The 12,109-nt window shown below is 51.3% G+C and overlaps 1 protein-coding gene across 1 annotated transcript in view; it reads right to left on the bottom strand.

Annotated features, from left to right (window-relative positions):
• Positions 1-12,076, bottom strand: part of AACS (acetoacetyl-CoA synthetase) — a 57,728-nt gene extending 45,652 nt beyond the window's left edge. The window contains exons 1-3 of the mRNA XM_055322027.1: positions 11,846-12,076; positions 4,282-4,385; positions 2,632-2,752 (exon numbers count right to left, since the gene is read on the bottom strand). Of these exons, the coding sequence (XP_055178002.1) occupies positions 2,632-2,752; positions 4,282-4,385; positions 11,846-11,975 (355 nt within the window). The 5' untranslated portion in view covers positions 11,976-12,076. The remainder of the gene's footprint in view (positions 1-2,631; positions 2,753-4,281; positions 4,386-11,845) is intronic.
• Positions 12,077-12,109: the final 33 nt, after the last annotated feature.

Genomic DNA, 12,109 nt, shown 5'->3' with positions numbered 1-12,109 from the left:
AGGGAGCAGAACAATACCCAACAGCCCAAAGACCACAAAAAGACGAAACTCTGTGGTTCTTAACCAACAATGTGCATCAGAAGCAACCATGGGCTTTCAAAATACACATGGGCCTGGGCCCCATCCCCGGAAGATGTGCTCTAGGAGGCCACAGGAGGAAGCGGACAGCCAGGATTTCAAAGCCACGCAGGGATTTCAGAGCTACCACCTCACCTGAGCACGTGTTCCCTCTGTGGCGAGGACTGTCGCATACACGTGTACACATGGTCGCTCATCTAAGCTCTACAATATTCCTGAAGTAGATACTCTCCTCCTCTCCAACTGACAGAAGCAGAAACAAACCCAGAGAGGTTAAGGGGCTCGCCCACGGTCACACAGCCACTAATCCTCAGCTACCCCTATTCCAGGTCCCACTCAGACAAGCATAATCAGTTGAGTTCTGACATCACCTCTGACGACAAATAGTAACTTGTGGCATAGACCAGGGCTGCTAGAAGCAAGGACCCTGGCTTCTGCGAGAACTGAGAGCAGGCAGCAAGAGCCAAGGATGGGGCAGACCGTCCCACTCGCGTGGACAGCTCAGCAGCATTAGATCCTGTCATTGTCCCAAAACTGGAAGCTGTGAGTCATGAACAGCAAAGGTCCAATGAAGTTCGGTCTCCTCTACTGAGGCACTATTTCCTCTCAACATAGTGGCACATGCTATGTCTAAAATGAGTAAGTTTAGGGCACCTGGGTGGCTCAGTCCATTAAGCATCTGCCTTTGGCTCAGGTCATGATCTCAGGGTACTGGGGTCAAGCCCCACATCAAGCTCCTTGCTCAGTGGGGGTCTCTCTCCACTCATGCCCTCTCTGTCTCTCTCAAATAAATAAATAGATAAAATATTTTATTTTAATTTAATTAATTAATTTAATGAGTTAGTAAACCTTTATAACTCAAAAGAGAAAAACACAGACACCTGGAAAATCCACTGTGAAATACCTCCAACCCTACCAACACGACACAAATCCAATGTTCTTTTTTACAAAACTTTAAGCTTGGGATCCCTGGGTGGCTCAGCGGTTTAGCGCCTGCCTTCGACCCAGGGTGTGATCCTGGAGTCCCGGGATCGAGTCCCACGTTGGGCTCCCTGCATGGAGCCTGCTTCTCCCTCTGCCTGTGTCTATGCCTCTCTCTCCCTCTCTGTCTCTCATGAATAAATAAATAAAATCTTTAAAACACAAAAACTTTAAGCTTACCACAAAAATTGAACTAATTAGGCCAACCACAGGGTCTTCTTACTAAGAAAGTCCTCATTTATTTCAAATACTTTATGCCAACTGTTCCAGAACACGCTTAGTACATAAACTAGAATATGCTTTAAACTTTATCTTAAGGATCCCTGGGTGGCTGAGCGGTTTAGCGCCTGCCTTTGGCCCAGGGCGCGATCCTGGAGTCCCGGGATCGAGTCCCATGTCGGGCTCCTGGCGTGCAGCCTGCTTCTCCCTCCTCCTGTGTCTCTGCCTCTCTCTCTCTCTCTCTCTCTCTCTGTCTATCATGAATAAATAAATAAATAAAAATAAATAAACTTTATCTTAAAAGGAAAAGTCAGTGGGCAGATATTCTTTTTCTTTTTTCTTTTTTCTTTTTTTTTCCTGGGAGAAAAGATAACATGAGCACTCCCAACCCGTCTTACGTAGCTCACTCCTGATGCCCGGCTTGCCTCAGTGGCGAAAGATTCTCCACAATAGTGGGCAGATATTCTAGCTGTAGTTCCCTCACTAACTGTCCAGGTGACTCTGAGCTGTTTACTTAGTATCAGGTGTCTCAATTTCTCTCATAAAACAGGATCACACCTCTGTTCTCTCCCCTCTCCAGCACTAAGAAAAAGTCAACAGGTTTTAATGACACTGGAAAGGTGCCAAGAGCAATCATTACAGAAAACAGTATGGATGAAGTTCCTCAGAAAATTAAACATAGAATCATCATATGATCCACCTCTGGGTAAATATCCAGAAGGATGCAAAGCCAGATGTCAAGGAGCTATGTGCACACCCAGGTTCATCATAGCCTGATTCACAACAGCCAAGAGGTGAAAGTGGCCCACATGCCCTGTGACAGATCAACAGACAAGCAAGATGTGGGATATCCAAACAAGGGGATACTATGCAGCCTCAAAAAAGAAGGAAATGCTGTCACACACGATTACACGGACACCATGCTGAAACAGGCCAGTGACAAAAGGACAAACACTATGGCTCACTTAGGAAGTGTGCACAGTAATCAGATCACAGGAGCAGAAAGTAGGGAGGTGGTCACCCGGAGCTGGGGCAGGGAGGGGAAACCAGTGGTTTGTGGATACAGTGTCAGTGTCACAGGAGGTGAATGTTCTGGAGAGCCAGTGCACAGCAATGGGAAGGCCTCAAACACTACCGAACTGTATGCTTAAAAATGGTTAAGATGGGAAGTTTAATGACACATGCTTTTTCCACAAATAAAGAAGGAAGAAAAAAAAAAAAAGGGAGGCGCCAAGATGTTTGAAAACACACATGGCAATCTGACTATGTCAGAGCCTCTCCAGCCATCTGGCCCTTCACATAAGGGGCACCTGGAAAACAGAGAGGGAAACCCAGGGAGCCAGGAGGACTCACTCGCAGCGTACAGGGCAACTCTGTCATTCTCTTTGTGCTGCAGGAGGTTTTCCGCATAGTTTAGACGACTGCCTTTGAACCACTCGGGGATGTCTGCAATCCCTTTTGTCGTGTCCACAACCTATGGAGAATGACAGCAAAGCAAGACACACACACAGGTGAGATCTACACCAGGAGTAAATAAAAGTGACTCTACTTCCTGGGAAGCCTGCTAACTCACTGGCCCAAAGCATCATTAAATCATTTCAGAGACTGACCACCAAACTGGCCTAAAGGCTTAGAACTGAAAGATTAGGGCCCTGGAGCTCATTATCCCTCATCAGACAGGGTCTCACATGCCAAAGCCTCTGGGAGGAGATCTGAGCGTCCCCGCCACACAGAAAGTAAGGTGATGGGTGTGTTAATTCCATAGTGCATCCATATATCAAATCATCACATTAGATGCTTTAAATATATACGGTTTCATGGTTCATTATTCCTCAACGTAGTTGTTTTTTTTTTTTAAAAAGAAATTAATGCCAAGGGAAAATACACCATCCCCACTAATGAACTCTTTCAACAGATCTTTATGAAGCACCTACTCTATGAGAGGTGCAGGGGACAATAAATAAGGCAGATGTGCCCCAGGATCTGACCAGATACCCTAAAATCCAGGATATGGAGCTACGGCATCCACCTGCCCCTCTCACTGCAACTCCCCGGAGCCAGGCCCCGGGACTCCCTCCCCAAGTACCTACAGACAAGCCTTTCAGAACAGTTTGCCCCACAGTCAAACCAAAACACAATTAACTTATACTTTAAGTAACAGGACCTGCTTTCCCCAGATGGTCACTGATTGACAACATGAGGAGTAGAAATGTTCCCTGAACTCGGATTTTAAAAAATAATAAAACTGAGACGCCTGCGTGGCTCAGCTTTGGCCCAGGGCATGATCCCAGAGTCCCGGGTTTGAGTCCCACATCAGGCTCCCTGTGAGGATCCTGCTTCTCCCTCTGCCTGTGTCTCTGCCTCTCTCTGTATCTCTCTCATGAATAAATAAATCTTTAAAATAATAATAAAACTATTGATAGTTTAAAAAACAACAGCAGGGACACCTGGGTGGCTCAGCAGTTGAGTGGCTGCCTTAGGCTCAGGTCGTGATCCCAGGTCCTGGGATCAAATCCCTCATTGAGCTCCCCGCAGCGAGACCTCTGCCCATGTCTCTGCCTCTCTCTCTGTCTCTCATGAGTAAATAAATAATACCTTTAAAAAAATAAAAATAAAAAACAACAGCCATGTGAATGTATTTAATAACACCACTGAACTGGACACTTTAAGATGGTTACGATGATAAATCGTGTTATGTGTATTTTACCACAATTAATTTTTTTTTTTAGATAAAATAAAAATAATATGATGATGCCCTGCTACGTAGGATCGCTCAAGGTCCCAGGTCAGGGCCTGGGGTCCACACATCAGAGTCCAGAGGTTGCATAGTCTCCATGGATTCTGTGACCTCAACACAATTTTCTGCCAACTCCCTAGAACAATGACTTTTTCCCACTGATGTGAGGCTTCAAAAGAAAATATGATTCAGTGTTCCCAAAAATGAACACTTTATTTTGGAACAAAACCATAAAAAGATAACACATAAGCAAAATCCCTACTTACCTCATCATACATGCGTGAGAAGACAAGTCCACTGAATTTCCAGAACTCTGCCCAGAAGTCTGAATATGATTCAATTGACCAGTGGTATAAGTCATCATAATTTTCTAAAAATAAAATATAATGGCACATAGCTCAAACAAATCTTAGAAAGTCTTATCTCGAAAAACATTTTTTTTTCTTTCTTTATGATAGTCACACAGAGAGAGAGAGAGAGGCAGAGACACAGGCAGAGGGAGAAGCAGGCTCCATGCACCGGGAGCCTGACGTGGGATTCGATCCTGGTCTCCAGGATCGCGCCCTGGGCCAAAGGCAGGCGCCAAACCACTGCGCCACCCAGGGATCCCTCGAAAAACATTTTTAAGACAGGTGGATGCCAGAGTGGCTCTGTTGATTAAGTGTCTGTCTGCCTTTGGCTCAGGTCATGATCTTAGGGTCCTGGGATCGAGCCCCATGATGGGCTCCCTGCTCAGCAGGAGCGTGCTTCTCCCTCTCCCTCATGCTCTCTTGATTATCTGTCTCTCTCTCTCTCAAATAAATAAGATCTTATTAAATTTTTTTTAAAAAAAAGAAAGTCTTGGCAGTTCTTTTTTTTTTTTTAAGATTTTTATTTATTTATTCATGAGAGACAGAGAAAGAGAGGCGCAGAGACACAGGCAGAGAGAGAAGTAGGCTCCATGCAGGGAGCCCGACCTGGGACTCGATCCAGGGTCTCCAGGATCACACCCTGGGCTGAAGGCGGCGCTAAACCGCTGAGCCACCCAGGCTGCCTTTGGCAGTTCAATAATAAGATGGGACACACCTAACGAATTACAGGTATGTCTGAGTGGTTCAAAGGCATCTGATAAGAAATTATCTGGGGGCGGGGGGGGGGGCTAGGTGACTCAGCCCTTAAGCACCCGCCTTCAGCTCAGGTCATGATCCTGGGGTCCTGGGATGGAGCCCACATCGATACCATGTTGTAGCCCCATGTTGTCAAGCTCCCTGCTCAGTGGGGAGCCTGCTTCTCCCTCTCCCTCTGCCTAACCCCCACCCCCTGCTCATTTTTCTCTATCTCTAATGAATAAATAAAATCTTTCAAAAAAAAAAAGAAATGGTCTGAGGGAGGTGGAGTATCCTAATTCTTACCAATGGGAGCAAATCTACCACTGCTAGTCCCTAAAACAAATGAAGCAAAGAAGCAGTGATTTCATACCCTAATCAACATGCCTAAGAACATGGGCCCTGGAGCCAAATCCTGGCTTGGCCATTTATTAGCTGTGTGACCTTGTGGAAGTTACTTGAGCACAGTGTCTCTGTTTCTCCATCTGTAAAATGGACATAGTTAATAGCACCCCCCCTTGACAGAGCTTTGGGAGGATTTAAATGACATAAACACACACATAAGATGCTAGAACAGGGCCTTAGACAGAATTGGACAGAATCAGAGAACTACATTAAGCTTGCTATTATTACATCATACAAACTTAGGAAAGCCACATCCAACAGACTTCAAAACCCAGAAGTCGGGATCCCTGAGTGGCGCAGCGGTTTGGCGTCTGCCTTTGGCCCAGGGCGCGATCCTGGAGACCCGGGATCGAATCCCGCGTCAGGCTCCTGGTGCATGGAGCCTGTTTCTCCCTCTGCCTGTGTCTCTGCCTTTCTCCTCTTTCTCTCTCTCTCTCACTCTCTGTGTGTGTGTGTGTGTGTGTGTGTGTGACTATCATAAATTAAAAAAAAAAAACACAACATCAGGATGTATGTATCCCTTTAAAAAAAAAAAAAGTTTTGTGTGTCTTTCCAGATTTTATGGGCAAGTTAATACACTCCTCTCGGGGCAGCCCTGATGGCCCAGCGGTTTAGTGCTGCCTTCGGCCTGGGGTGTGATCCTGGAGACCCGGGATCGAGTCCCACGTCGGGCTCCCTGCATGGAGCCTGCTTCTCCCTCTGCCTGTGTCTCTGCCTCTCTCCTCTTTCTCTCTCTCTCTCTCTCCTCTCTCTCTCTCTCTCTGTGTGTGTGTGTGTGTGTGCCTCTCATGAATAAACAAAATAAAATCTTTAAAAAAAAAAATACACTCCTCTCACTCCCTCTTAAAGGGCCCAACACTTAGGTGAGGCTGAAGTCTCTCCCTCCCATCAGTCAGCTGAAGACTCAATGGCCCATCCTGTCCCCAGTCCTGGTGGACAGGGAGGGAAGACGTAGAGGGAGACAGCTCTGAGAGCAGACACTTGCTGCAGAAGGAGGGGACTGGCCCTGGCAGCAAGGGCAGGATCAGGACACTGGGAGGAAGCCAAGAATCCAGATGAAGGGGCTGCCACAGGGATGGAGAAGGATCAACTGGGGATGAAACAGGGAGAGGTGGCACACATGTCACACAGTGATGGAGAAGCAGGGCTTCAGGGCGAATCCTGGCAATGATGCCTGCACCTCCTCCAAGCCCCTGGAGAACTGCCCTCCAGCCCCACCCACCTGCTCAGGCATGCAGGGAAAAACACCAGGGACCGGGCATCTGGAACACCAGGGCCAACCCTGATTCTAGAGACCATGCTCAGAGACCTCAGGTAGGCCAGTCTGCCTCTCTGGGACTCAGTTTCCCTATGTGTCACCTGGAGATTGACTGGAGAAGGATATGGATGCTCCCATGACAGAGGAGAGGTAACCCTGTGCTCCAGGGCTGAGCTAGACACTTACAACCAATGGTGATGGGCAAGCTGCTCCGCCCCCTGAGTCTCAGCATTGTTGTCTGCAAAAGGGGAATAACAACAGTGACCCCGGGAGCAGTAGAGCCTGTCCTTAAAGACACAGGGTCCAGAGTGCAACAATCTGGGTTCAGAACCTGCTATGTGAGCTCAGATGAGTAATCAATCATCCCTGGGCCTCAGTCTCTCCTCCATGAAAGGAAGATAGTAGAACTTGTCACAGGGTCACCGTCAAGAACTGAAAGAATCAAAACACACAAAGCACCAAGAACGGGCCTTGGCAGAGAGAAAGCACCTGGCACGTCAGCCACTAACATCACTGCTGGTCATCTCGCAGGAGCACGACACATACCAGGCTAGCCAGGCTAGCTGACGCGACGGGATGGGCTGCGACCTGGGGACAGGGCTGGGCAGGTACTTGAAAGCGTTCATGAGCAGGGGCGCTCCAGCTTCTGGTCCAGAAGGTGGGCAAATGCAGACCCAGGGCAGCCCTGGGAGAGAGAGCCTCTGCCCAGCCCCCACTGGGGAAGCTGCCCTGCCCCCAAACAGACCCACAGCTCCATTCTTTCCTGGTCTTTGTTTTTGGTCATCTTGATCCTCACAAAAGGCAGAGTTCCAAGACAAAAAATTCTCTCCCCTCCCAGCTTACACGGAGATGGACCAAAGGCTTGCCACCCACGCCCCCACTGAAGACTGCAAAAGCCCATCAACAGTGAGTCACCAACAAGGTCCACAAGGGAGGAAGATGCCACCTGCCTGCCAATCTGGGAACTGAGCGGTCCCGACAGCCCCCTAACACTAGGAGGACCACAGAGAAAAGGATGAACCTTGCGCAGAAACTCCTCCACCCTCCAAGACCCAGCCCCACCCAGCCCCGTCATCAAGAATGACTCCGCAGACCAGCAGGGGCCCCTCCCAGCCCCCACTCACCCCCTCCCGGCCCCTACTCACAGCCTGCACTCCTGAAGCCCAGATGACCCACCATGGGCACGTGTGGTTCAATCTGCACTGTGCTCATGAAGAACCTGATCTAGCTGCCAACGTACTGTGAAATTCGGTGTTCCCGCCTTCTCCTAGGGTTAGATGCCTATGCTTCTGGCCTCCCACACTTCCATCTGTGTGCTGCCCCCCTGGCCACACTGAGCAGGGCTCCTCAGTGTCACCAGCAGGATGTTATGGAAATGACCAAGGGCTACTTCTGAGGCCAGGTCAGGGACACCTCAGCCATGGCCTTGCTCTCCTGGATGGCTAAGGCACTGTCACACCACATATTGACAAGCAGCTATCGAGCTGAGTGACAGCTGCCCACCAGCCTCCCCTGAGCCTTCCCCTACATTCGAAAGGCAACATAATGCAGGAGAGACTAATGATTCTGGAAACAGACTACAGGTCCGCCACTCACTCACAGCTGCAACATCCCCACCGAGACTGAGCTTCTGTTTTCCCAGCTAGGGAATGGGGTCAAAGCAGCATGTACCTGGCCAGCTTACTGAGGACAGTATCAGTGGATGCATGTAAAGCACCCAAGAAGGCTGACTGGTGGGGCACCTGGGGGGCTCAGTCAGTGAAGCTTCTGCCTTTGGCTTGGGTCATGATCCTGGGATCCTGGGATCAAGTCCCATGTCAAGCTCCCTGCTCAGCAGGGCATCTGCTTCTCTCTCTCCCTCCAACTCCCCATTGTGCTCTCTCTACCTTCTGCGTCAAATAAATAAAATCTTTAAAAGAAATTTTTTTTAATAATAAAAGCTACCTGGTACCATTATCCACCTCACCTGCTGGGCCCCCATAGAATCTGAATTTGCAATTCACCCCCTTCTTCCTCTCCACCCACGAGAATTCAGACCAGTCTACACCTCCCAACCTCAGCTCAAGACCCAGCGGCCTCTTTCCACTGCAGTGACAGACCCAGTCCACAGTAAAGTGCTTGGGAGACCACAGCTGGCTGCCCCTGGGCCCAGGCTGGTTACTGATTCACTGCAGCGCTGCTGTCCTGCACGAGCTTTCTCCCCCAGCTACGCTTGAGCTATTTGAGAACAGGGACCCGGCCTTCTATTTGTGGGCAAACGCTATCCCAGCTGCTTGAACGCTGAAATGATCTGTAGCTCGTGGCATACAGAAAGACACGTGGCATAGTCCACCAAAAGAACATGTCCTTTAAAGCAGGTGTCACTCCCCTAATTACAGAGGGCTGGTACATGCAGCATGACCCCTGGGGTCTTTGTGAAAGAGGCCTCTCCTGCACAAATGCTAGGCTGCCATAGAGGGCTGCTCCATAGGAGGTCTGCATCCGGAGGGCCCCAGGTCCGGAGGGCCCCCAGGTCTATGTAGGTTTTCTGGGAGTCCTCAGTTGAGCTCTGCTAGAAGCAGTGAGAAGAACAAACCAACCTGTGGCCCTCGTAGTGGGAAAAAGAATAGGTAACCCTGCCAAGGCTGGGGGAGAAACCTCATGCCAACCTTGGTCTAGGGTGACAGACCAAGCTGGAGAATGCGCCCCCACCCCTACATCCGTCCATCCTTGAAGCTGGAGCACAACTGAAGCGCCCCGGGGAAGATGTGTACCTTGCTCTCTCTGTATGTGGGGGTACAACATTGCTCAATACTGCATGCCAACTACACGCACGCCCCAGGGGGTAGGAGGTGTGCAGAGGATACAAGTTCAAGGATGCAATCCTTAAGCAATTTGAATACTTAAAAATTAATGAAAATGCGAGGCAGAATGAAAGTCCAAATTACATGCATTTGGAGAACAGGAGAAAGGAGAAAACATTCAAAGACAATGATCAAGACAAGGCAGCATTTGAGTTAGACCTTAAAGCCCAAAACCTCCAGGGCTGGGCTTCTGGAAGAGAGAGAAGCAGCAGACTGGCTCAACCATCAGGAGTGGAAGAGGAGGAAAAGACAAACACCAAGCTCTAAATCATCCTCCAACCAAGAGGAGAACCCAGCTCAGCCCAGCTCATTGCCACCATGTGGGGACACAGATCTAGCATCACAGGCCTTTGGGTTTTCAAAAGAAGTCAGAAATCTTGCTTTTCCTATGCAGTCTCCCAGTTTGTGAGCCGCTTGAGCTAGGTCTTCAAGTCCAGTCTGGGCTCATTCCCCCAGCTACCAGCCCTGAGCAGGCCAACTAGGAGCTGCCAGTGTGCGGTCGGGTTTATGCAGCAACCCACAGGCCAGGTGCAGGTGACCGCTGGGTGTGAGGGCCTCCTGCCTCCCTCACACCACCCACTGACACAGGTCCTCTCTCACCATGCCCATTTTACAGACGGGGAAAGTAAGACTTGGTCTCACAGCTAGGTCACACGGCTAGGAAGTGGTGGAGCCAGTTCAAAATCCAGGTAGTCAGGTCAGATGCATCTCGCCCACCTCACAACTCATGTGCAATCATTTCCTAAAGCACCAAGGCTAGTTAAGCACAGGAGAACACTATACCTCTGCTAGCAGAAGAAAGAAAGATGGAATCGAGGTGAGGTGGCACAGATGAATATCTTACTCCTGGCTCTTTCTGGGAATCAGGTCTGTTCTCCCCCAATCCTACACACGTTAATTTACCAGCTAATACCTGAAAGGCCCAGAGTAATAAGCCACATCTGTCTCCAAGATGCTTTCTGTGTAGTGAGCAGGAGGGAGGGAGCTGGGTTCACCAAGGGAAGGGGCTCACTGGAAGCTATGACACCCATCATACAGCGGAAGGCTTGGAAGCTGCCAGGTGGCACCATGCAATTCCACGGTCAACAAGGGACCATTGTGAGCCTCTGAGCTAAGGAGTGACAAAGTCAGACCTGTGCTCCAGTGAAGCAAGCAGGGTGTCCCGAAGAGAAGAGGAAGGAAAAGCAGGAAGCAGGGAAACGGGCCAGTGTTCAGAGTAGAGAGAACGAGGGCCCCAGGAAAGCGGGGGATGTAAGCAGCAAGGCAGTGTCACTGAGGACTCCCCTACACAGGACAGATGGCCCCGTGTCCACCTCTGTCAGGGCGGCTGAGAACAGCGATGCCACCACAGAACCACAGGAGTCCCAGAAGCCAGCTGAGGGCCACGAGGGAAGGGAAGTGGCCAGAGAGGAGCTGAAACCCCTGAAGGTGGGGAAGGTCCTGCAGGAAGTCGGACAAGCCAGCTAGAGCTGGCAGGAGACACGTGCAGGTGCTTCTCACCCAGAAAACGGGGCCGCGTGGGCCCGCCCACAGGCAGCCAGGCCAGGCAGTTTCTGAGAGCCGGGGTGGTGGCTGCAGGGAGGGGCCATGCCTAGGTTCTGCTGGGGGCTGGGAGGGTAAAGTAAACAGGAGGAAAACGAGTCCTGCCTCAATCCCAAAGGCTGTATTTTCTTTCAGAAAAGAGTGTCCTTCTCCTGTGGGTGCTGGATTCCATGCTAGCCCTTTAGTAATGTCGAGTGGGGGAGGGGGCGGCTAGGAGGGGACAACACAAGGTGTTACTGGCTGGCAAGTGACCCCCACAAACATGGGGGAAGAGCCACAAGTTAGAAAGACTCCGTGTCTGGGAGGAAGCCCCCCCCTCCCCCAAGCCAGACGCCAGACGCCAGACAACACCTCATCTCACAAGTAGGAAGCCTAGCGAGGGATCTCAGTCCCCAGAGGTTCCAAGGCGGGTGGGGGAGCCTCCCAGGGGCAAAGATGCTAAGAGGGCAGGGCGAGTGTCAGGGGGACCCCTCCTGGGACACAGATGCCACAGCGGGGAGGGGTCACGCACCCTGAAAGCACAAGAGCTGACGCCCTGCACAGACAAGGGGCAAAACGCGCGGTCGGAAGGTGCCCCACCCCGGGGGGAGGGAGCCCCTCCCACTTCCAGCGGCCCCTCCCGGACGCTGGAGGGGAGGAGCCCCCCGGGGGGCGCCCGGCAGGCGCGGGGGAGCCGGGGCGGCGCGCGCGCACTCACCCAGCGCCAGGCCGCAGGCAGCAGCCACGGCCGCCCGGAAGCGGTGCATGTGCGTGCTCTTGCTGTCAGGCTCCCACATCACCTGGCTCTCCAGGATCTCCTCCCGGCTGGCCCGCGGCTGCTTGGACATGGCTGCGGCGGGGCTGCGCGGCGACGGGGACCCGGCGGGGGCCAGGCCGCGGCGGCGGCGCGGAGGGACGGCGGGGTCCCGGGGCGGCGGGCGGGCGGCGGGCGGGCGGCGGGCGGGCGGCGGGCGGGCGGCGG

This window comes from Nyctereutes procyonoides, unplaced genomic scaffold, assembly GCF_905146905.1.
Source record: "Nyctereutes procyonoides isolate TBG_1078 unplaced genomic scaffold, NYPRO_anot_genome, whole genome shotgun sequence".
In the NCBI taxonomy this organism is placed as follows: Eukaryota; Metazoa; Chordata; class Mammalia; order Carnivora; family Canidae; genus Nyctereutes; species Nyctereutes procyonoides.
Note: the sequence above shows the minus strand (reverse complement) of the source record. Positions and strands in the feature narration are given on the sequence as shown.